The sequence below is a fragment of the Podarcis gaigeae genome, assembly GCF_964106915.1.
Source record: "Podarcis gaigeae genome assembly, chromosome: 10".
NCBI classification, from domain to species: Eukaryota; Metazoa; Chordata; class Lepidosauria; order Squamata; family Lacertidae; genus Podarcis; species Podarcis gaigeae.
Genome location: NC_139686.1, coordinates 25,900,919 through 25,925,524, shown reverse-complemented (window position 1 = coordinate 25,925,524; position 24,606 = coordinate 25,900,919). Strand labels below are relative to the sequence as shown.

At 43.9% G+C, this 24,606-nt stretch overlaps 2 protein-coding genes across 6 annotated transcripts in view; one reads left to right on the top strand and one right to left on the bottom strand.

The window, feature by feature from the left end:
• The window catches only part of SYN3 (synapsin III), a 194,138-nt gene extending 172,991 nt beyond the window's left edge, over nucleotides 1–21,147 (top strand). For 3 of the 4 annotated variants that reach the window (XM_083700464.1, XM_083700466.1, XM_083700467.1), the window contains 4 exons: nucleotides 1,273–1,407; nucleotides 4,457–4,529; nucleotides 5,422–5,719; nucleotides 7,805–11,368. In XM_083700464.1, the coding sequence (XP_083556590.1) occupies nucleotides 1,273–1,407; nucleotides 4,457–4,529; nucleotides 5,422–5,719; nucleotides 7,805–7,937 (639 nt within the window). In that variant the 3' untranslated portion in view covers nucleotides 7,938–11,368. Of the gene's footprint in view, nucleotides 1–1,272; nucleotides 1,408–4,456; nucleotides 4,530–5,421; nucleotides 5,720–7,804; nucleotides 11,369–20,873 lie in introns of those variants that run through there. The other variant, XM_083700465.1, reaches the window with a different exon arrangement.
• On the bottom strand, nucleotides 11,563–24,429 carry FBXO7 (F-box protein 7). Of its 2 annotated transcripts, none has more exons than XM_083700460.1 (9): nucleotides 24,072–24,429; nucleotides 21,517–21,820; nucleotides 20,428–20,655; nucleotides 18,929–19,070; nucleotides 17,995–18,078; nucleotides 15,848–15,940; nucleotides 13,236–13,412; nucleotides 12,877–12,914; nucleotides 11,563–12,252 (listed from the first exon to the last, which is right to left on the bottom strand). In XM_083700460.1, the coding sequence occupies exons 1-9, from the start codon at nucleotides 24,191–24,193 to the stop codon at nucleotides 11,890–11,892; spliced, it is 1,551 nt and encodes a 516-aa protein (XP_083556586.1). In that variant the 5' UTR covers nucleotides 24,194–24,429; the 3' UTR covers nucleotides 11,563–11,889. The 2 variants fall into 2 exon arrangements, with proteins under 2 accessions (XP_083556586.1, XP_083556587.1); XM_083700461.1 differs by lacking the exon at nucleotides 24,072–24,429 and adding an exon at nucleotides 23,839–23,964.
• Between the last annotated feature and the right edge of the window lie 177 nt (nucleotides 24,430–24,606).

The following is a 24,606-nucleotide window of genomic DNA, read 5'->3' as shown; positions in this document are numbered from 1 at the left end:
TGGCCCTGATACATGGGACTCTTTCCCCCCCCCCACTACGCTCTGGTGGAGGAGCTGGTCCTGATCTCCCGCTGCTGCTTTGGGAGTCCCCGCTGGCCCCTTGCTTCTGGTGTGTCCCCCCTGGGACCCCCCTTTGCCCTGGTCATCGGCGCCCCCCTCTGGGAATCTTCTGAATCGCTGGAGAAGCTCCTGGAATCTCTCGGGCTACTTTCATACTCCCCTACGCTGCCCTCCGATTCTTCCCCTTCGCTCTCCATTTCCTCTCTCCCCTGTGCCTCTGCTCCTGAGCCCCTGACAACATGTTTCTAAATGTGCTGGGAATCACAATTGGGGACAGCACTGTTGCTGCCTACTCTGTTCTGTGGACTATAGAGGGCTCCTGTTTGGCAAGTCCTTTTCTAGGATACTCCATTCCATTCCACCAGCACCCCATTTTCCTCCCCCCACCCACCCACTTCTCAATGAACATCCAGTATTTCATGGCCAGTGAGCAAACTATTGGGCTGTTTTTGAAGCACCTCTTTCTTTATTTTATTCTAATTTTTATACTTCTGCAAACCTTGGAGTCCACCACTCCCACTACTGATAACTTCCCTCTTGTGTGTGGATGTTGCCATTTTGACTGTGTAAGGATCTACACTTAGAGAATAAATTTGCTATTAGTATAATTAGGGTTGCCATATTTCAAAAAGTAAAGATGCAATTTTTCAATTGACAAAGCGCCACATTTCAGAAATCCCCCCACCGCCGGGCATCAATTCTGCCTTTCAAATCCCAGTATGGCAGCCCTAAATAAGTTAAATAACAATTATTATGTTGCTTTGAGTACAAAGTTTGCAGGGTACAATAGCCCCATCTAGTGATCACAAATCAGCCTGTGCCATTAGATGTAAATAGGGCTTCTATTTCCACATGGAATCAGAAGCTGCCAGGTTAGATAACAGGTGGGCAGAGGGGTTGCCCAAGAGAATTGCCTGAGGCTCAGGTAAGCTGATTCAGGTTGATTCTCAGGGCTCCAATGGCTCCCCAATGTGCTGCTCCCCCTCCCTTTTTTAAACAGGCTGAAAAGCCTAACACTATGCTTAAGTGAATGCTTACCTTAAGCATTACCAATTGGCAATCATGAAGCTATGCAATGATGGTCCTGCATCTTATCTGTCCACATTTTCCCAACTTTTGGGTTCTGCATTTGCTCCATTAGCTAAAGGTGGTCTGAAGGTGAGGATCTGGCTGCCACTGATATAAAAGGACTCACTTCATCTCTTTGTGTAGGTGATGGACAGCTCAATGCCTCTGATTGGGGAGCATGTGGAGGAAGACAGACAGCTAATTGTGGACCTGGTTATCTCCAGAATGACGCAAGCCTGCCTGAGTGTGGGGTCGTCCCCTTCCCCTCTGCGGCCTTGGGTAAGATCAGACAGTCTGCCCCCAAAGCCTGCATTTTCTCACAGTCCTAACAAGAGCTCAGGTGACCAAAAATATTTCTAAATGCAGTTTTTTTCCAATAACATCAGAAAACAAAATGATGCTCTATAACTTAGTGGTTAGTGATACTAACATATAAATCCTGCATGTAGTTCTGTATGTAGGCTGTAGTTTGAAGGGGAAGACTAGTGAGGAGTGGCTTCTCTTAATCCTAGGGCTGAGCACCTCAGCTGTCCAATGCAGTCCTCTCATCAGTCCTGCTCTGCTCTTTTCCTGAGGCTTTTTGCCTGGCTGAAATGTAGCCTTGAATAGCAACCATGTTTTTTGATTCTCTGGATGAAAGATTGAGAAATGCATTAAGGAGGGAGGGCTAGAAACCTCTGACTTGGATGTGCTTAGAATGTCGCCAACTGTTCAGAGGTAAAGGTCACAACCAATGCTCAACCCACTTTTGTCTTTGGCTTTGCCATCCTAGAAAGTTACACGAGGGCACATGAGCCCAAGCACTGAAGAAAGTTCCCTACTCCTGAATTAACTCTTTGTCCCCTGAAATTCCCTTCCGAACAGCTTTGAACCCCACTTCTACCTGCTAACAAAAAGGTACAGCTACATATAGTACTGCCTACAATATATTCAATGAATGTCGGAAGACTTTGATTGATTTGCATATGCTGTTTTTCCATTACTACTACTACTACTACTACTACTACTACTACTACTACTACTACTACTATATTTTGCAAAAAGGGACCCCAGAAAATGATCACAGGGTCTGGGTAGGTTCATATGAAGAGAAGTGGTCCTCGAGGTATTGTGGTCCTGAGCCGTTTAAGGCTTTATATGTTAAAACCAACACTTTGAATTGGGCCTGGAAACTAATTGGCAGCGAGTGCACTTGGGTCAGGATTGGTGTAATATGTTCAAACCATCTTGCCCCCGCGAGCAACCTGCATGCTGAATTCTGCACCAGCTGAAGCTTCTGAACAGTCTTCAGAGGCAGCCCTGTACGTTGCAGCAATCTAACTTAGAAGGGGAAGAAATGGAGGCAGTGAGAGATTTTACTTTCTTGGGCTCCATGATCACTGCAGATGGTGACAGCAGTCACCAAATTAAAAGACACCTGCTTCTTGGGAGAAAAGCAATGACAAACCTAGACAACATCTTAAAAAGCAGAGAAATCACCTTGCCGACAAAGGTCTGTATAGTTAAAGCTATGGTTTTCCCAGTAGTGATGTATGGAAGTGGGAGCTGGACCATAAAGAAGGCTGATCACCGAAGAATTATGGTGCTTTTGAATTATGGCCTGGAGGAGACTCTTGAGAGTCCCATGGACTGCAAGAAGATCAAACCTATCAATTCTGAAGGAAATCAACCCTGAGTGCTCACTGGAAGGACAGATCGTGAAGCTGAGGTTCCAATACTTTGGCCACCTCATGAGAAGAGAAGACTCCCTGAAAAAGACCCTGATGTTGGAAAAGATTAAGGGCACAAGGAGAAGGGGACGACAGAGGACGAGGTGGTTGGACAGTGTTCTCGAAGCTACAAACATGAGTTTGACCAAGCTGCGGGAGGCAGTGGAAGACAGGAGTGCCTGGTGTGCCCTGGCCCATGGGGTCACGAAGAGTCAGACACAAATAAACAACAACATAGCATAGACAACAGTGATTAGGCCTGTAATAGGTGTCAACTGGGCCACCAGCTGAAGCTGATGGAAGCCTCAAACGACAGCAGACGGACCCCCAAGCTATGTACCACCTTCTTCAGAGGGAGTGTAACCCCATCAAGAGCAGACAACCTCCCATCCATTCAGTCTAGGGAACCACCCACTAACAGTGCCTTAGTCTTGTCAGAATTGAGCTCCATTTTCTTGGTTCTCATGCAGTCCACTACAGAGGCAATGCACTACAGAGGCAATGCAATACACCCACTGCCCCACCTGCAGATGTAAAGGAGAAGTTCAGCTGTGTATCATCAGCATATTGCTGACAATGTACTCCAAACCTCTGGATAACCCCCTCAGCGGTTTCACGGAGATGTTAAACAGCATGGGGGATAAAATCAAATGCTGAGGAACTCCACATTGACGGCTCCACAGGGCCAAACAGCACACCCCAATCATCACTTGCTGGAAATGTTAATCCAAGTAGGACTGGAACCAGTGCCTCCTACCCCTAACTTGGATGGGATGCTTTCCCATAATATAAAAGGGAACTATGCCAAGAAAAGTGGTGGGAACATCTGGAAATGATCCTTTCCTATTTATATCTCTATGCACAGTTGCCGAAGCACATGGAGCTGGGGGTGGGGTGTTACAGATGCACATGAATACACCCTACATGACAGGTTCTGGGGCACATGCCCCAATTAAACAAAGAAAGCAGACTCTACCTGCACAACCTCTGCACTACAAGCATCTGTTGGGGTGGATTATGCCTGCATCTAATTACCGTATTGGCCTGAATATAAGCTGCGCCCGCAAATATGCCACACCTTTAAAATTTGGCTGCTTGGGAGCCATGGATGGGACATGCGCTGTTGCTCTGAGCTGCTCTTGAGGGGGGGGGGAGGTGGAGCCACACCATTTTGACAGTGGTGTAAGGTCACAAATATAAGCCGCACTTTAACTTTTCACAGAGTTTGGGGGGGAAAGGTGCAGCTTATACTCGGGCCAATACGGTACCTGGTTGCAGGCGATGTTCCTTCAAGCAGTTCAAATACACAGCACCATCACTTTTGAATGCCCTGATCACATGCCCATCCCACCTAAACAGGTATTTTGTGGCACTGTCAAAGCTGATATCACCTGAGGTGACCAAGCCCAAGTTTCTGAATGAAGTCTAGAGAAACATATTGCAGCATGCACCCCAAGTTCCATGCAGTGAGAAAGTATTTAGGGATTTCTACACCAATCCAGAGTTCAGCTTCCTTGGAACGAGGGTCATTGAGGAATGTAGTGTCTTTGGAGTATATGTTTTTGGAGTATTTGCACACCTATACAACCTGATTTTTTAAAAATAATTTTTACCTCCAGCCGAAGTCACAGATGCAGACTCAGGCAGGACCCCAGCTTGGACCACTTTCCCAACCCCGACCACCTCCTCAAGGTACTAGTCATACTACACTTTACTTGGTTGTAAGTTCTGCAAGAGAAAATAATGGAATCCTCTAGGAATGCAGAATAGAAGTAAGGAATTCCAGGGCTATAAGTATAGAATCCTAGAACTGTAGAGTTAGAAGGGGCCCCCCAGGGTCATCTAGTCCACCCCCCAGCTGGAAAGCACAAACCAAGCACCAAATTTTATTTTGTGGGGGGAAGGGTGGGGAGGGGATTTTTAAAACATCTTTATTCCTAGACAACATATTCTGGAATCAGTTGGATTCAATATCAGAGACTCGCAGAACAGTAACAAATACCAAAAATAGCTTTTGATGTCATAAATGGTATTTTGTTTCAGAAAAAAAGACTTAAACAACACTGATGGTTAAAAACAAACAAACCAAAGTGATGGATTTTAAGAGCCGAGGATCGGATACCTAAAATGGAGGGTACAGATATTTCATTAGTGGGGAATGATTAGAAAAGAGAAGGATGATATTTTTTTAAGGCGAGCTCTGTATTGTTAAGTTGCAGAAGTTGAAAAGATAACGGGCCAATATAATTTTGCATGACATTCCTGAAGGAGGCAAGCAGTGGATGGAGAGCGTGGATATCGAACACTGCAGCATCTGGAGATTGGTTTCCGCATGAACTGGGTTTGGTCTGGTCTGGTCTGTTTTACTGTCTGCGAGGAATGCGAATTCTATATTCAGATTTTGAAAAGGAAATTTGATGCAAAGCAGGGAGCCCTTAGCATTCTGCCATGCAGACGAATGGGAAACTGTACCGAAGGAAGGACTGTAATGCTAACAGCAAGGAGTCTGATTACCTTAAGGGAGTGTTCTTGCTTCCAACGTATAGTACTTGATGTTTTATTTAAGTGTCCCTCTTTGCTTTAGGGGGTCCACGCCAGCCTCAGGGATCACAGCCAGCCCGGACGGGAACTCCACCCCAGCAAAGGCTCTCTCCCCAGGGTCAGCAACCTCTGAGCCCCCTGTCCACCTCACCACAGCAACAGAGGTCTCCTGGATCTCCCCAGCAAACTAGATCATCCGCCGGAAGCTCACCAAGCCAGCCTTCCAAACCAGGCACCTTCCCCCCACAGCAGCCTAGACCTCCAGCCCAAGGACGGGCTCCCAGCCAGCAAGGCTCTGGCGAACCAGCCAGGCAGCAGGCTCCTCCTCATCCTCATCTAAAGTAGGTGGCTTTTACAGTGAATATACTATACTTTTCGCTCTATTGGACGCAGTTTTTCCCCTCCAAAAATTGAGGGGAAATGTGTGTGCATCCTATGGAGCGAATGCAGGCTTGTGCAGGGAGAGGCTGAACAGGGCTATGGCTTCTTTAGCTCCAAGCGAGCGGGATCCGTCCTGATCACTGCCTTGGCTTGCTCCATAGCTGCGCGCAACCCCTCCGGCAAGGAGAGGCTGCACGGGGCTATGGCTTCTTTAGCCCTGCGCTGCGTCTCCCGGCAAGGAGAGGTTGCGCGGGGCTAAAGAGGAAGCCAAAACAGCAAGCGGGATCTATCCTGCTCGCTGCCTTGGCTTGTGCCATAGCCACGCGCAACCCCTCCGGCAGGGAGAGGTTGTGCGCAGCCTGTATGCTGCTCTTTGGGGCTGGGGGGAGGAAAAGTTTTTTTTTCTCGATTTCCCCCCCTAAAAACTGGGTGCGCCCTATGGTGCAAAACATACGGTACTTAACATGACTATTGGAATGGTGCGCTCAGATCAGTATGAGAGTAAGTCCAAACAAGGTGTACAGAAGGGGTCAGAAAGCCCTGAGGGACTCGTGCAACTGCGTAGTGAAGGCAACAACCCTCTCTCTCAAGTGGCAATAGTTTAATCCTCAAACCCAACTATCAATTCCATAAAGGGGACATTTGTGTGGAGTTGAAACCCACTACTGCCTCCACCATTGTTGTCACCCAGCTTGCTAACAAGATTCTGGCACTGTAACGCTAAAAAGCCCCCAACACAAACTGCAAAAGGTCCATTAAGAGGAAGTTTAACCAGCAGAGAACTCTCATCTTCCCCTTTCCAAATTTACCAAACATATTCACAAGGCTGTGGCTGCTCCTTATGCCAGAAATATGATTCTGTACTTTGCATAAATCACACAGCTGCTTTTAGGCGCCCTTCCTCCACTTCCATGTACAGTGTTTGTACACTGCAGAAAGAGGTAGACAGCAGGTGGCAGCGGCAGCTTCTTGGTCAATGTACATCTGCCCACCTGTGGCATTTTTTGTGCACAGGCAGACCAAGACGCACAAGGATTGTTGCAAGGGATACGAAAAGCTCAGTGGTGTACCTAATAGTACCGCGGTAAGGAAGAGGAACCCAATCTTTATGGCCACTCTGTAGGGATAGTTCACATTTAAAGGCAAACTTCCCTAACTGAACCTTTCCAAAACACAGAGAGACCTCAAAATTTAGACTTTTCCAAATTGCAGAGCAAACAGCCTGGGCGAGACAGGAGCAGAGTTGCAGGGTGGGAAGTGTGGCCATTGTTGCCCAACTAACCTAGGGCAGGTTGCTTGGGCTTCAGGAGAGAGTCATGGGGGGTAGTGGGAAGGGCTCAGATGCTGCAGTTGCTTCTCAGAGTGCCATGGCTCAGGGGATCCAGGCTACTGCTGCCTGCTGGGAGGGAGGGAGGGCGGAGGGGGAAAGGAAAGGAGAGGAAGTCAACCCACTTGCCATTGACGAACAGGCAGCATTTTGCCCAGGGAAATGGCACCACTCACACTGCCTGTCTGCCTGTTTGCTTATTCGCACTTTTGAGCTGCTCTCTGGGCAAGCAGGAGGGAACGATGGAGGCTGGTGCTGCCCATGCCCGCCCTGACAATCGCAAAGTGTGCATAAAAATGCATGCATTTGTGAAAACAGCCTACAATCATGCCTATTAAGGGACACTGCTTGCAAAAAATGCGAACTGCATACGAATGTGACCTTGCTGCAGAAATGTGTAGAACTGTATTTAAAGATTAGGGAAATGAGAAACTGAGAGCAAAATTTGACAGGTGAAGTTCCTGCCCTTTGCACACACTGCCCATGTCTATTACAAGATTGGATGCTTTAGTGTAACACTCAGGAGTAGCAGGCAATGGTGGCTTCTGCTGTTATTTTCAGCAGCAGAAGGGCAAGGGTTGAAACTGAAGCCTGCTGGGCCCTGAAGCCTCCATAGCTGCCTAAATGTCTAGCTTTCAGCCCTCTCCTGTTTGCCCTTGTGAGAGAATTGGCCAGATCTTCATTCTTCTCTTTAACCCACCCCCTCTCTCTCTTTCAGCAAGTCACAGTCCCTGACAAACACTTTCAGCCTCTCAGAATCCTCACAGCGGGGAATAGCCCATGAAGACGAGGCAAAAGCTGAAACCATCCGCAACCTGAGGAAGTCGTTTGCTAGCCTCTTTTCCGATTAATCTCTGCACATCAAGTGAGAGCAATTGTGGGTGGGTGGGGGTTACTTTTGCGGATTCATTCTTTTCTGTGTTTACCTTGAACTTGCCCAGGAGCATCTAGAGTAGTTTCTTGTAAAACCTATTCATGTGCACAGCAAAAAAAGGGGGAGGGGAAATCTTGTGCACCCACCCATGCTCCAGGCCCCCCTCCCGCCTGCATCCATTCCCTATAACATCAGAACAAAGGCCTGCTATGCACATTCTTTACTCCCTACCTCAGATTTGAGGAGTAAAGGCTACATATCTTGCAGTACATGTGAAGTTCTTCAAACTTCTAAAACTGCTATTTAGGGTAGGGGTGAGGAACATTTTTTTTCCCATCAAGAGCCACATTCCATTGGAGGCAGTATTAATAATGGCACTGTTGTCCTTTTCTCTGCCACCCTTTTTGCCGATTCCTCCCCCTACTCCAACCCCTTAGCACCCACATTTAGGCCAAGGTCTGAACATGGACCGTCGGCCACAGGTTTCCCAACAGACATATGTATGGGTGAGAGCCTGTGGCAGGTGGGGTGAACTGCTGCTGTTCATTCACCTTACAAATGGCGCTGTGTGTGCAAACAAGTTCAGATTCTGCAAACATAATCCCTTGAAGCTGTCTTTCTGGGTGTCCTTTTCACAGCACCTTAAACATCAGTGTTTTAGTTTAATCAGTTTGAAGGATCACAGCACTGATTATTTTTTTAAAAAGAACCTCTGCTATGCAACAGGCTTTCCTACATAAACCCCAATGGAACCAATACCATCGCTCCACGCCCAAAAGCGATAACTTTTCAGTGTATCATTTTTATATATTATTGCAAAGCAAGCTTATTTTGACACAGAAGTGAAATCTTTTTGACTGGCAGATTTTTTTAAAAACAAACCTTACAGAAGTGTTAACCATGTCCCAAACACATTACTAAAAAGAGGCAGAGCAATTTTCAGGGCCCTGCTAAAGTGTTTGACAGCCACCTGTAAATTAATAGCTGTCAAACCTTTGGATGGGAGATCCAACATATCTGGGAACATAGCATATTAGCATTGTAAGCTTCTCAAATTGGAGCTAGAACAGACAGCTTCTTTGGATGGATCCCAGGGAATGAGTAAAAAAAACCTACATTCAATTTCATGTTAGTGCACCATCCACAGGTGGGGGGAAATATGCAAGTCTTTGCTTGCTTACAGCTGTAATTTAAAATGCATTTCCAGTTCACTACAATGTAAAACAGTCATAATGTATTTTAAGATAGGGAGCAATTGGAAATCTTTGAACCACACCTGGAATAGTCATTCCGGTAACTACAACAACTGAGTTCTATGATGTGGCTATCATGAAGTAGATCACTTCCCATTTCAGCACTCTAAATTAGATTGAAGTTGCATGAAGTCACACCATGCAACCAGTTCACTAATCCTAACATGTGGCTCACTCAGTTTTAAAACAAGCTGAATATGCAATTCTTCTGCAAAGCATTACTAATAGCCAAGCCCACAGATCTCAGTCCTGGTGCTACTTTTCATGCACTCTGCAAAGTCTGCCATATGGTACATCACATTACATTGGGGAAACACTAAACAAAGCAACAGACATCACAAGCATTTTAATTTTAGCAGCAATCTGGATTGCATTGAGACTTTGAAGAATAATTCAGCATTTGGAAATACTAATGGCTACGATCCAGAAACTTGCTGTTTATAAAAGAAGGTTTTGTGTTGTCTTGTTAGGCACAGCCCTAGCCCATGTTATGCTGGGCTCAATGTTCATAATGACCTGATCTCAAAGGCTTTTATTTTCTTCAAAATGTCTTTCCAACAAAGCCATGTTTAACTCCAACTTTGCAATGTCATGAAGCACAGCAATATAACTCTGACTATTCTATCCCTTGACTGAGCTGCTTGGACCTTTTGACCTCAAAAATTTTATGAATACAGAAGCCGAAATCAGAAGAGTCTTGTCCTCTGGAGATTGCTAGCGCGGGGCTTTTCCTGCACCGCTACATGGGAGTGTTAAGATCCATTGCAAGCAAGTTACTGCATTTTAACCTACCTCAAAACAATACAATAATTCACATATTATTCAGTGCAGAAAGGGCTGCTATAGAAATGATAAATTACTCCTCCCACCAATAGGCCACCTTATCAAAAGGGGGGGGGGGGCAAACTACACCAGTGGAATAGTATTGCTTAGGAGAAAGCCCTCCTATTTTATCTACACCCAGTCTATGGAGCTGCAGATGGGCCTGGTGGAAACCTGCCACTATACAGTACCAGAAGACTCTTAGAAGTGTATCTGGAAGGCACTTGTTGTCTGGTAGCTCATTAGAAATATACTGCTATATTTAAGCACTGGTTTGGGCATGTTCTCAACTGAAAACATTTTAAGTTGCTTATGGCACTTTACCCCATTATAAGCTAAAATTAAGTTTAAATCTGTGCTCACAAGTTTAACAACCCAGTAGCACTCTGCCTCACCAAAGCTGTACAAGTATCAAGGGCCACTTCTAACCTTTAACACAGCATGCTTGGAAATACTGTGACATCCCTAAACCTTAATTGGGCGATTGCTTGAGCAAGCTTAGTGAAGTGAAAAGCAATACAACTAAACTAGAAACCTCATTTTTAACAGAGTACACATTCTATACACACCCAGAAATCATACCATTCAGGGATGTGTATCTAAAGCTGCAATCAGTAAATAAAAAAAATGCTTTCTTTCTCTCACACAGTGTTATGTGAAGCCTTATTTAAACCCAATCAAACAAAAGAAACTTGGGACTTTACAGTAAATTGGCTTATTAATCAGTGCATCTGAATCAGCTGAAAACATTAGATCAAGAAAAACCAATCACCTGTAATTAATTCCCCCTTACCAGCCAATCCTTTTTTCCAGTCATACCCCCACTTTACTCTTGGATTCTTTGAACACAAATCAGGTTGACTGGCTCTATGTATAGTTACATCTTTTACTTCCTGTTAGTTGTGTATGCAAACATATAGAACAAGCCACAACTAAGTATTTTTGCAAATATCCCTTGCTTACAATTGGTGAAAATAAGTCTTGGGCTCATTCACCTCTAGTACACAGTGCTCACCATATTTGATTGTACAGAGTCAGTTCTGTCATCTTATTTTATAATGCCCTTAAATGTTCTTTCCTAGTAGAAGAATCATTCAAGGCACAAAGGCAATGTCTTATTGTCAGTTTTTGGCATTCTTTCTTACTCATGGTTAGTTTCTGGGTTGCATTGTAGCATGATGTTATTCAACTGTCTGTAGTTGAAACTGTTCAATGTTTTATTCTTTCAAGTGTAAACAAAAAAACATTTTTACCTTGTATTGTTTGTGCATTGAAGTCATGAACACCAAGTTTGCTTTTCAAGTAATAAAAAAGAGAGAAAAAGACTTAGCAACAGGTGGTATCTGAAAGCGAATCAAATCAGATACATTTTGGGGGCCATGGGCTTTCCATATGTCAGATGTTGCATGGAACAGGAAGTTCTCATGGAAGAGAAATCTAATCAGGCCAGCTATTCAGGGAAAATCACAACCACATTCATTTAAAAGACCTATTTAAAGAAAAAGACAATCCAGACCAACATAATGCTTTGTGTTTAAAGTGCTCTTTATCTGATGTAGCTAAAGCCAACCACCTTTTGCTTTCAAAGAAGCAGTTTGCAGATGGTAACGAAAAGAATTAAAGTTTTCCCCAAAGTTCTTTCAGAAAAGTCTCTCCAGTTCCAAGGGAGGCAGCACTGGTCATTTGAATGGTGTTGAGCCCAAACCCCCAGAATCAAGATCTCCTAGTACATATGCACTGCCATAATTAAAAACGACAACAACCAGACACCTGAACCCTGTGGCTTAAATATCCTACGGTGTGAAAGCAAACCCATGAGCAGGTATGTTTAAAGCCCTAAAAACCAAGCTGCAGTCATATGAATGCACGGCGGTTATCAATCGGACGGACCCGACTGCCTCTTCCTCGGAGTGTGGGGCAAGGATCTGGAAGTGAATCAATGTGTTGCCTGAAAGTAAGGAAGGGATCTAAGGGAGAAAGCTGAGGAAGCTCCCTAACTCCAGAAAAGAGGGAGTGGATCGGATCTGCAATATATGGAGCTGATGGCCTTTCATCATGTTCACCACCAATGATCATTGGGGGATACAGAGGATTGGGAAGGAAAGGATTGGGATATATCGAGTTAGGATGAAGTGGCACAGGAAGGAGTGGGGGTAGAAACATCATGTGTCGCCACCTCAGGGCTTCCTTCTTCTGCTTATATTTTTTCTTGTAGAGCTGTGGAAAAAACAAATGAAAAAGGCTTAACCCTACCTATAATGATAAATACAATATGCATTTAAGTCGAACCATTATTCAAAGTATCACACTCCCCAACACAACTGCCCCCAAATCAAAGGGTGTTCTGAACAACTTCCTAGAATAGAGGAAGATGGGCCAACTAGGCTGGCCTCCCTTTCTTTTCTTTAAATAAAATTCCCCCATCCCCAAAAAGGAGACCAGAGATTGTAGGACTCAGATTCCACAGAATATTATACAGGTTGGCATCAACTGAGTATTCAAGTACAAGTTTGTATCCTGTACTGATTGCACTTTTATTTAGCTTAGAAGCTAAGCCTATGCCTATTCTTAAAAACATGTACAGTGGTACCTCGGCTTACACACACTTCGGGTTACAGACTCCGCTAACCTGGAAGTAGTACCTCGGGTTAAGAACTTTACCTCAGGATGAGAACAGAAATCACATGCTGGCGGCGCAGAGACAGCGGGAGGCCCCATAGCTAAAGTGGTACCTCAGGTTAAGGATGGTTTCAGGTTAAGAACAGACCTCTGGAACTAATTAAGTTCATAACCAGAGACACCACTGTATTAAAAAAATTTTAAATCAAGAAAGTCACTCACTTCCTTCCAGTCTGTATCTCGGGGCCTGGTAACAGAATCTAAGCAGAAATCACAAATTAGAAATCAGTTTCTAATACAGCAATCCCATAAGACATTTCTGTACCGCAGAAAACATACTCCAGTTAATTCAGGAAGTTGGTACTGTGTTTTATATTAATTTATTTTAAAAAAATTAAAAACCTTCCAGCAGATACAATACCACAAGTCCCTCCGGTGGGTGCACCCTTTTATCCAATAACTATTCCTTGAATAGTTATAGCTATATTTGCCAGCTGCTCTCCACTTAATACAACTAAGTTTGGGATCAAGCCTGCCATTTCACCTCAAAGCATCATAAGAGGAAGTGAGTAGGAATTCACCTCTAAAATCCCGCAGGTACACAAATCTCCACAGTAGTTGATCATTTGAAGCAGCATAGAGGTCATGGCAAACAGCAGACAAAGATAAAAGTGAGCGGAAATCCAGGAGTCGGAGAATCCTTAGTTTCAGTTCCAGTGGAAGAACCACCAAGCCAAACACATCTGGGAGGTTCAAAGCTAGTTAAGACAGAATGGGGGTGGAGAAAATGGCATTATCCACAGTGCTGCTGTAATAAAATATAGTTTATTATAATATGGTTTATACAATCACAAACTGCTGTCAGATACAAGGCTTGCTGTTAAAATGCAGCTAGAAAACAGTAGCTTTCAGAATAAAAACCTCAAAATGCAAATAACTGTTTATCAAGGGAATGAACAATACAGTACCATGCCCTCTTTTATGACTTAGTAATGGCCTACAAAATGGTTGACAGGCCTCATTTTTTAAATGATGACAGTGCTTGAGAGACAATAAAGCCACCACTTAATACAAGCCAGTACAGTAAAGCACCACCAGTTCAAAATGAAATATAAGCAGAGTACAATTGTACCTCAGTTTACGAACTAAATCCGTTCCAGAAGTCCGTTCTTAAACCAAAACCGTTCTTAAACCGAGGCGTGCTTAACCTAATGAGGCCTCCTGCCACCAGTGCCCTTCCATCGTTCAGATTCCATTCTTAGACTGAGGTAAAGTTCTCAAACCAGGACACTATTTCCGGTTTTGCGGAGTTTGTAAACAGAATCGTTCATAAACTGGACTGTTCTTAAATTGAGGTACCACTGTAATATATTCAGCCCACATCTAATGCCCATCCTTTAGGCTCCATCACCAATCTGTCTGGTGACGTGCCAGTAAAATACATGATTTTGCATGGGGAGGATCTGAGTTTCAATCCCTAATATCATCAGTAGAATATCCGTAACAGAAATACAGGAAAACTGTTTCTCCAAGACCCTTTCAGGATGGTTACAACTAGAAAAGGCAGACCAACAGTCTGATTTATTAGTAGTAGTGTTTGGTCCTCTATGGGGGGGTCTCCAATGGTCAGCTGTACATGTTCAATGCTACTAGTGGGTAGAGTTCAAAACACAGAAGTCAGGAATTTGTCCAAGTGACTTACAAGCTCTGCCACCACAAGCGACACCTAAATTTCTAAGGCAAGGACTGATGTTCCAAAGGGAGTGAAGGATCACAGGGCAAGCTATGTGTTGTTTCAGTATCAGGTCCAGCTAACAGCCTGGCCAAGGAACTTCACTAAGGCATCTCACACACATACACTCAGAAAGTAGGCGTGCGGGCGGGGGGAGGGGGCGGCACTTAAGAAAAATTCTACCTCTCAGCTATTCCCATTGTAATCATACGGCCAGCTAATATTAAAGAGACCAAGCTTCTCTGGGAATAATTGGCAGCGTGAATGGTTGTCTGCTATGGGACAAAACAGGTGAGACATTTGGCCTGAAATTTGGCACTGTATATGTGAAACCAAGTTGCCGACCTGAAAGGAAGGGCCGCTGAGGCAGACTGGGGCAGTTGAATGGGAGGGAAGTTTTACACTCTGCCACAACAGGAAATTCCATTGTGGGAATAGTATGTGTGGCTGGGGCAGGGGCTCCAGTTCCAACCAGGATTATGGCAGAAGCAAAAGGCTAGAGCCCATCTCTTCTCTCTATGCCCCTACATACACACACAAACTGGCCACCATTTTTTTTTGGGGGGGGGGGTTTTGCAATTAAATCACCTATGCAACACCAAACATCACATCTAATTTGGTCCTAACCACCAAACTCCTCTATGGCTTCAGAAATATACACACTGGACCACCGCCACATCCCAGGTCTGGGAACCTAAATCTCAGGCAACTACAACATGACATTAGCTTTGCTCAGTATGCTGCATTCTATAGTTTTTCATCAGTCCAGGGAAGGTGGGGGGAGAGAACCCATACAGATCAAAGCCAGCCTTTTATTGCTTTCTATATTCTCAAGCCACAGAGGAAACAGACTCTCCAGCTGGCTCAACACTAGAGGTCTTTGCCCCTTAAATGAAACATGAATCTCTTTTAGACTTCAAAAGGCAGTTTCAGATTTTTATCTATTTTATTAACATTTCCCAAATTAGCAATTGGTACTTATTCAGTTTTGTATGTCATTCACTGCAACCATGACTATACTTGAGGGGTAGAAATATATTGATTTATGAATACTGGAAAGCAATCCGACACTGGAGGCTGGTTAGGAACTGGATCCTTCTAGTGCTGGGACCCATCTTAATCACTTGAGATTAGAGAATGGGGTGAATCCTAAGCAGGAGCATCAGACCTTAGAAGCCAAGGATTCACACACTCATATGCCCATGAACACAGATACAAGGCTACAGAGTCTGTAGGCAAAGACAGTTTAGCATACCAGAAGTATGCACTACGTCTCAGTGGTGAGTTCCAAGCTGGTGGGTCTGGGTCTGTGCACTTAATAACCAAAAGCAACATGGAAACTAATGGAGAAGTCGGAGAAAGAGAATTGGCAGTGCACTCTTAATATATTCTTTAGCCTCTATGACAAAGCACTGTTTTCACAAAGGATTCCCAATATGCTTCCTTCAGTGCTTTTCTTACCTTGCCGGGTAAAAGCCAGAAGAGGGTACACCAGCCGATCTTTAAAGAGACGTGATAGCTTCTGAAGATCCTTATATATTCCTGCAACATTCGCTTAAAAAAAAAAGTTTGATCATCATAGGTTTGCAAATTCCCACTCACCCTATTTTCTACAGCAAATATCACCTTTAAACAATTAAGCAGAAAATGAGCTGATCTTATTCCAAATGTGATATACCACAACAATTACCGTATTTTCCCGTGTATAAGACTAGGTTTTTTCCTTTTAAAAATATGTTTAAAATTGAGTGTCATCTTATACACAGATACAATTGCCCCCCATTTTCTTAATTTTGAGTCCACAAAATTAACATACATGGGGGCATGTTATACACAGAAAAATATAGTGTTTCTCTGGGATAGTATTCGCAAGGTTGAATGATTATAGAGCAAGGGTAGCTAACATGGTACCCTTCAGATGTTGCTGGACTACAACTCCCATCACTCCTGACCGCTGGCCATGCTGGCTGGGGGTGGTGGGAGTTAGAGCTCCCCATGTATTGTTGGCTAACGTTAGCTACCCCTGCCGTAGCGCATCTAGGTGAAAAGAGTCTGCTTTGACTACAAATTCAAGCTCCTGCCGTTGGAGGGGAGGGGAGGGTAGAACATATGGAGCTGTATGCAATGAAGGTGTCCCATCAGTGCAATGACTTCTGCTTGCACAACAGGATTCCTCTCTCTATGTGGCTTCTGCTCCTCCGAAATCTGTTCCAGAGGGTTGGGGGAACTCCCAGAACAAATCTGGGAGTGCAGAGGCATGCAGGAAGAAGCAGCTCTGATCTACAGACAGAAGCCCTTGCGCTAATAGGATGACGTCACTGGCTATAACCCATTAGAGCAGTTATATAAAATAATAAACACTGAGGGAGTCTTTTAAGTATTTTAATACAAGAGCTAGTTATATGAAGCCCTATGTGAAAACGCTGCCATAGTTTCAATGCTGCAACTCCCTCTGCTGGCCAAATGTCCATCATTACACAAGACTAAACCAAGCTAGCAGGCCGACTTGAAGACTTCTAGATTGACACCAGTTATGCTCAGAGTTCAGCCTTCCAGAAATGTGTAGCAGAGGGTGGGACGGGAGAGGAAGATCGCACTGCATCACCCACTCCAGCCCTAACCTCCACCTTTTCACAGACTACGTCTCTACATAGCCACGAGTACAAGATTTCCCGTTAGTGCCCTGGATAGATAGAAAGATACAGAGCGTATATACAGAAGCCTATGTGTATTTGCATGGTCTATCTGCAGACTCATGGATGTCAGGAGCAAGGCCTGTAAAGTGGTGTTTACACATATACCTACCCACCATTTCAGCATCAATGAAGACTTAAACAGCACTACAGTCATACCTCAGGTTACAGACGCTTCAGGTTGCGCTTTTTTGGGCTACGGACAAGCCTAAACCCGGAAGTACTGGAACGGGTTACTTCCAGCGTTTCGGGGGTCGTGCATGCGCAGAAGCGCTAAATCGCAACCCGTGCGTGCGCAGACACACCGCTGCGGGTTGCGAACGTGCATCCCGCACGGACCACGTTCGTAACCCGAGCGTCCACTGTACTGTGTTTTATCTTTTAAATCCTCAAATTTATGAGGTTATCCGGGAGGGGGGGTCATTGCCCTACACTAAAATATTTTTGGAATATGAAAGGATTGCCTGCTGCAGACATCTTGCCATTTCTTGACTAACTTGATAATTATAGTGGATAACATCATTAATAAAGGATTATATTCCACTGCATGCTCAGAAAGGTTTTGTGGCAAGCAGTTGTCAGTTCCCCCTGCTTGCAACACACAAGGAATCTCTTCTGCACAACTGGCAGCCAATTATCTTTTTCTTTGTGGTATCATCTTTCAGGGACCTCAAAATCTGCCTGGAGCCCACAAGGTCTTCTGGAATCTCAAACACAGTTTCAGCAAACTGTGAAAAGACAACACAGTTACAAACTTGGAAGATATCTGCTGCCCTGCTTCGGCAGGCATTCCCCACTCATCTGTCAAATTTGCCCAAGCCCATTAATGCTTCATTTCACTGAAGAGCAAGACTGACCACCTGAAAGTCAGGAGCACATTAAATTATGTATTGAAAAGTTATATATAAAAAGTACCCGAGTTCTCAAAACAAATGAATGATGTTGGCAGAAGCTGCAGCCTCTTCACACTTTTGATGTCATCAGCAATCTTTAACATTACTGCAAGAGACAAAGAGCACAATGAGAAAACATAAAGGGGGGGGGGTCCATCCTCAAAATAAGAATCAACATTTAGTTACCAAAGAAAGCCTTATTCTGAATCCAATCTTTGCTCTATCTGCTTATGTTAAAGGTCCATTGGAATTCAATGACACTGAAATTTTACATTTATTGACTGCGAGTCAGGTCCATGAGATGGAAAAATATTAATCTGTTGATGAATAGTTTGAGATTTTGGAATATGGCATGTATAATCAAGATTACTAAAATGGTAAAAGGAAAGGAAACAGCAAAACGATTTGATTTATTGGGAAGCAGAGGCTCTGTTACGTACTGGAACAAGTGTTGAAGATGCAGCCCAGCTTCATTTTCTGTTGTGGGGATGATTTGATAACTTATTTATGCTTAACTGATTATTTTAGTTTACACCAAACAAATTACTGTAAAAGAGGCACTTGCTAGAAGCACTTAGTGCCAGCAGAAATGGACATAGTCAGCAGCATCTGTACAAGTCAGCTTTTCTATTATAGAATTATACTGAATAGTTGCATTACTATACCAATGAGAATTCACTAGCTCAGAAGTGAGTCACATATCTTAATAAAAATATCCAATTTCCATTCCAGAGATAAAGTTACAGAGACATTTATTTAAGATGTCCTGTATTTCAATACAGAAAAGCACCTTGGTTGTGCTTGATATCCCACAGGTGCTGATGCCATAGCAGAAAATATTCAGACTCAATGGAAGCTCATTTCAGGCTTCTGCTAGCATTGGAAGAAACTTGAGAGGCAAAGAGCGATAGTCACAAGGTAACTTTCAACCAAAGTATTTTCAAGAACACTCTTACCATTGACAACAATAAGGTTCCCCAAAGTCACACAAGTAAGTGCAGCAAAGCCATTTTCACAGAGGGGGTGGGTATACTGCAGCTTATAGACACCTTTGCTTCTCCAGTTCTCAGGCATTGATGTTGCCTTTGCTTCTGTCCCCTGGAAATGGAGGGGGGAAAACAGTTACTGTGACAGTCCCCACCCTCCTCTCTTCCTGAAAAGTGATATTTCCATAAAACTAGAGACTGACTAGGCCAAAGACTTTTATTCTGAACGTTTGAATTCTGCAATGTTTGTAGCTGACACTGCAGGGGTCAGGATATCACAGCAGTACAATTTATACTGCCCTGTCTTGTACTGTACAATCCAAGCTGGGCTGGAACAGAAGGGACTCAGGTGGGAGCAGACGTTCTCAGGGCCTAAATTTAGACAGACAGCAAGACACATCTAAATCCACCAATTCAAATGGTCTTACATAAGTCTGTCTCACATGTTGATTTAGTCTGAAAAAAACCTTTTCTTAGGATTTCTCATGTGACTGTCAAGCAAATATTTGGTGGTGGGGGCTTTCAAAGAGCATTTTTTTTTTAATTCAAGACATTGAACTGAATGCAAATTAAAACTATCATACCAAAAAATTCAGTAGGCTCCATCAAATCAAAGCCAGTGTATTTTGTGTTTAACCTACTTTACAGATGTTTTGAAACTTCTCAATTTGGTTTCTTATGTGGGGACTTTACAGAATTTATAATACTTGTTGTGATGGTACATGGACGTGATTTCATAGTTTACTATAAATATTTATACTTCCATCAACCATGTCCAAGACAACTAGCATCAAATACAAAAAATAAGACATTTAAAATAAAATTCAAAGATTCTGCATGTAGAAAGGATATTTTTTAAAAAAATGTTGATAATTTTACATTTTTCTGGGGATATTACTTTACTTTAAAGAAGTGCTGCCCACCCCAAGCTTTCTAGATGGAAAGGAGCAAAATATGGGGATGGGGAATTAAAAAAAAAAAAACTTTTCCAGTTCCAATAATCTTTGCTTAATGAAGGCAGAGCTCTTAACCAAAAATCCCTTTAGACACTTTCTCTCCCCCCACAAGCTTATATTCACATGCTCCCCGCCTTACAACCTCAATTATAACCTGCAAGTTATCTTCACTAGTATCCAGCCCAAAAGAAAATCCACAAAAATCTCCTAATATGCAAGCACACAGGGCCCCCAGTGTAGACTTCAAGCTAGCTCTCTGGAAAGACAAGTTTGTAAATCAGGAGTTATCCTAATGAATGTGTACTTCCTCACATTACAGACACATCTAATGCAAGTCATGGTTCCTCACACATCAGACACAAACTATGGCTTGAACCTATACTGTGGGGACAAGAGAATGTGGCCTCTGTTAATCAGTAGATGGGAGAGGAGATGAAGCCACCAGGATCAACTAGCACAGTGCAACATTACTATCCTCCCCTCCCCACTGAGTCTTTCACTTTTTTTGCTTACTTGAGGTATGTAACCCGTCTCCATCATGATAAGGTGTATCAAAACAACCAAGGCATCGTTGGCACTGGTACACTCTGCAGCGTGGTAAAGGGTCTGAAGTGAGTGCGGCACTTGCCCATCTGTAGCTTCAGAGCAAAGCATTGGCTCTGAAGGGTAGGAACCAACAGCTTCAGGAATATCAAGGTCACCTGAGACAGTCTCTGGAGCAAACCCCTGGCTGGATTCTGCCTTGAAAGGAGAGCAGCAGAAACAGGGGATTCAAAAAGTAGCCATAATAAGCATGGGAGAAAGTGAAACAACATTATCTAGGTTTCAGACTATCTGCTGTTTGTGGTAGTAATGCTGCCAATACAGTTGGGTATTTGGAAAAAGCCTGGTCCGTAAAATGATGTGTATGCCTCAGTATAAATACATAACCCATGCAGTTGACTTTGCTTTTCTTGCAGTTCTGATACCAAGTTTGTAATAACCTTGAACAACCAAAGGCTCCCTCCCTATAGACCAGGAAGCCCTGTCATTATTTGGGATTGATCATCTTTGCTGTGAGTCCTGGAAGACCGGCTCCCTCTGCCTTGCTGGCCTTTTTCTGCCTGGCCTGCGAGAGTGGGGCCCTGACTGACTGTGGCTACAAAAACAAAGGCTGCTGAACATACTATTGGGTTGCGGTATTGTTGGAGGGGGGCATTGCTGGGAGGAGAGTTGTTGCTGTTATTGAGAATAATTTTTTTTGTATCTTTGGTTCAACTTTGTTGTATACTTTTTGATGTTTTATTTATTGATATTTATTTATTGAGAAGTGTATGACTTCTCTTGTTATGTTTGCAGTTATGTCACTGATGTTATAAGCCGCCTTGAGCATGGTTTTAACTCTGGAAAGGCAGCATACAAATAAAATGATGTATGTATACCCAGTTGTGGGAACTGACCAAGAGAAAAATTAATAACACATGTTTCCATAACACAGGTGGCCTCTCTAATGTGGTTTAAGCCGCTACACATTTCTCCTCTATTCTTTTCACACAAGACACAGCATTTATTTTTTTAAAAAGAAAAATTAAGTGAGAGCGTCTTTAGTTCCTATGGACTTACCGTACTGTCACTCATTTGGACATCATCTTGGACTTCATTGTCTGCTACATGCCTGTTGCTTTTTTCACTATCTGGGCTCCTGGGCTGGCTTTGGCATGGATCTGAAGTAGATGATGATGATTCATGATTCTGTGATGGATGCACAGATGAGGAAATAGATGCAGGTAATCTGGGTGCAGCATCGGCCTCTTCTAACACCAAACATATCAAGTCTCCTGAAACAACCCCCAATGATGTTAGGGTTTCCTGCTCTCCTGTGAGGGAGTCTTTCTTGTTCAAGGTTATTACAACCTTGGAATCAGAACTGCAAAAAAACAAAACAAGAAACAAAAAATTAACTGCATGAGGAACATGTATTGAGGCATACACACCATTCTGCAAACCAGGCTATTTCTAAATACCCAACTCTAACAACTACATCACCACCACAATGCAAATAGCAGATAATGTGTGAAACCTGTGTCATGTTGTTTCTCCCATATCTGTTATGGTTACTGTAGCCCATTGCCAGCATGCATATGGTCATAAGCATCCCATATGGATGGGACCAGAGACACTGGAGTGAAGCTTTTCCAGATAGAGGATCATATTAGACCAGTAGAAAGCTATTTGATTTTTATGTTTACATCCCACCTTTGCTCCAAGGAGCTCATGATGACATACAGTTCTCTTCCTCCCCATTTTTTTCCATCACAAGTACCCTGTGAGGCAGGTTAAGCTGAGAGTAGCCCAAGGTCATGGGGGAGTACATTTCAGACCCACACAGAATCACACACCCTTCTTACACAGATTCACATATGCTAATTATTCCCCATGAAAACAGGGACAAATATTGAGTGTAATTACTAAGAATTGAAGATGTCACTTTCCACTTTCTTCACTTTTTTATGAAGTTAATTTTTAAGGAAAAAGTTCTCCAACACCTTTGAATTATCCAGACTGTGCAGAAGACAAAAATAACTCCCTAATTCCAGTTATACACATCACTGTGTGCTGAAACTGCAAGCCTTGCTTTAAGGCTATTCAAAGTCTCTAACATAATGCAAGTGTATCCTGAAAATGGCATGTATGCCACTGTGCAATGTGTGGCTTGCTTTTTGCATGTTTGCAAGGAACAAAGATCTATCTCTCTGCTGAGACATATACCCCTCTGTTTCCTTCCTGCAAAGGAATGTGCTTCAATTGCACAACTGCTCTCCACTGAAAACCAGATGGGTGGTAAGTGAACCAGAGCCATGGTTTGGGCAACTGTGAACAAGTCATAGTGAGCATCAGGGTCACACATTCCCCCTCTACCTGCAAAAACAGGTGACAGAGAACTTCCACTTTCACTTTAGAATCAACCACAGTTCATTAGTAATTGCAGCAGGTAAATTATTAGTTCCAAAATAATGGAGGAAGGAATCAGCAATGCATGTTTTGTTAATAACACAGCTGTAGCAAATGTAACGGTTCTGTCTTCTAATTCAAGTTATACTTTAAATGCAACCAAGTTCTCTCAAGGCCAGCTGCCTGCAGTATTCCACCTCCAGGAACCACAGCTGTTTCACTTATCGTTCACTTGCACACACACACAGTAATAAGCAGCGATAGTGTTCTTATTTCTGCTGTAGTCAATAAACGAAACTGTGCTCTTGGCTTTCAGTTTCACATGTGCCAATCAGCTCTGCAAGGCCTCATTTTTCTACAGGTCAGTTTCAGTAACTCTTCCCTTATCTCAGTACTGGCAAATTAACATTGTATAAATGCAATAAGATACAAGAACAAACTATTACAGTCGCAGACCAGCATAAGATACAAACATGTGAATAAAAGAAAGCACATAAGACTTAGAAGAGGAGAGGGATAAAAACGAACAGTTAAAAGTGATTATAACTCACATAAACTTAGAGCAGATAAGAGAAGAAAGACAAGCGGTTAAAAGTTCTATAAGGGAAGGAAGGTGAAGCAGCACAGGGGCCTTGAATGATGGGCCTTCAGTTTGGGTCTGATTTGTGATTTGTGATTAGCCAATCGAAGAGAGAAGTGAATGGAAACTCTCACCCATTATTTTATTCCTGCATCTATACATGACTCCCAAAAAGTCTGACAGGGTGTACTACATATACACACATATATACTGTATACATATATACTGTATATATACATATACATAGACACACAAGCACACGTTGTTAGCCTCCATTATTTCCTTTTGACAAATGGCTATACAGCCTCCACTCTTTGCCATCGCCACTGTATCGCATTGGACAATTTTTCCGTTCTTCTGTATGCAGCGCAGCGCGCCAGAGTTTTTAAGCAAGATAAATATGCCTTATGTACCCCAAATTAGACGCCTTCACCATGCCAAGAAATGGGGGAACCCAGGACCTTCCCGGCCGCAAACAAGCTGCTCTTCCCCGTTTCTAGCCGCCGTCCTCCTCCCCTGGGCCCACAGGTGACTTCGAGGGAGCCCAGCAAAGGCGTCCGCGAAAGCTACTCCTGCCCGCGAGGCTCCTTGCTCGTGCGTCTACTCCCTTCTCACACACACCTCCCCGCCACGGTTCACACGTTACCTGTAACCGCAAGAGGGCAAGAGCGTCTGGCAGATGTGCGCGCGCAGGTCCCCCAGAGTTGGCTCCTCCCCTGGCAACTCCAGCAGAACCGTTCGCTTCAGCATCCGCACGCGGAGCTTCATGGCGGCGAGCCTTTCCCCGCCGCCTCCCCGCAGGAGACGAACCAGGGCCCTCAGCGACGGCGGCAGCGACGGAGGAAGAAGCCACTGCGGGCGCGGGGGCTTCTGGGTGCCGTTGTTGTTGTTCGTGGTTTGGGTTGGTTGAAGCGCCGCCTCCTTCACCCGCCGCCCCGCCCCCGAGACGCCGCGAGGGCCCGCCCCTTGGCCTTCCCGGCCTCGCCAGCCGCGGCAGTCGAACGACCCCGGAAGCCAACGATGCTCCATCGACTACTCGGTTTTCTTTGGAACACCCGTTTGCCCTGCCTCAGTAACAGGGCATGGGGAAAGTCTGCCTTCCCGTCGATCGACAACATCTGTATTCTGTGCTCTTTCAAGTACTTGTGTTCAGTTCTCTGGCGGCTGTACATGTGCAATAC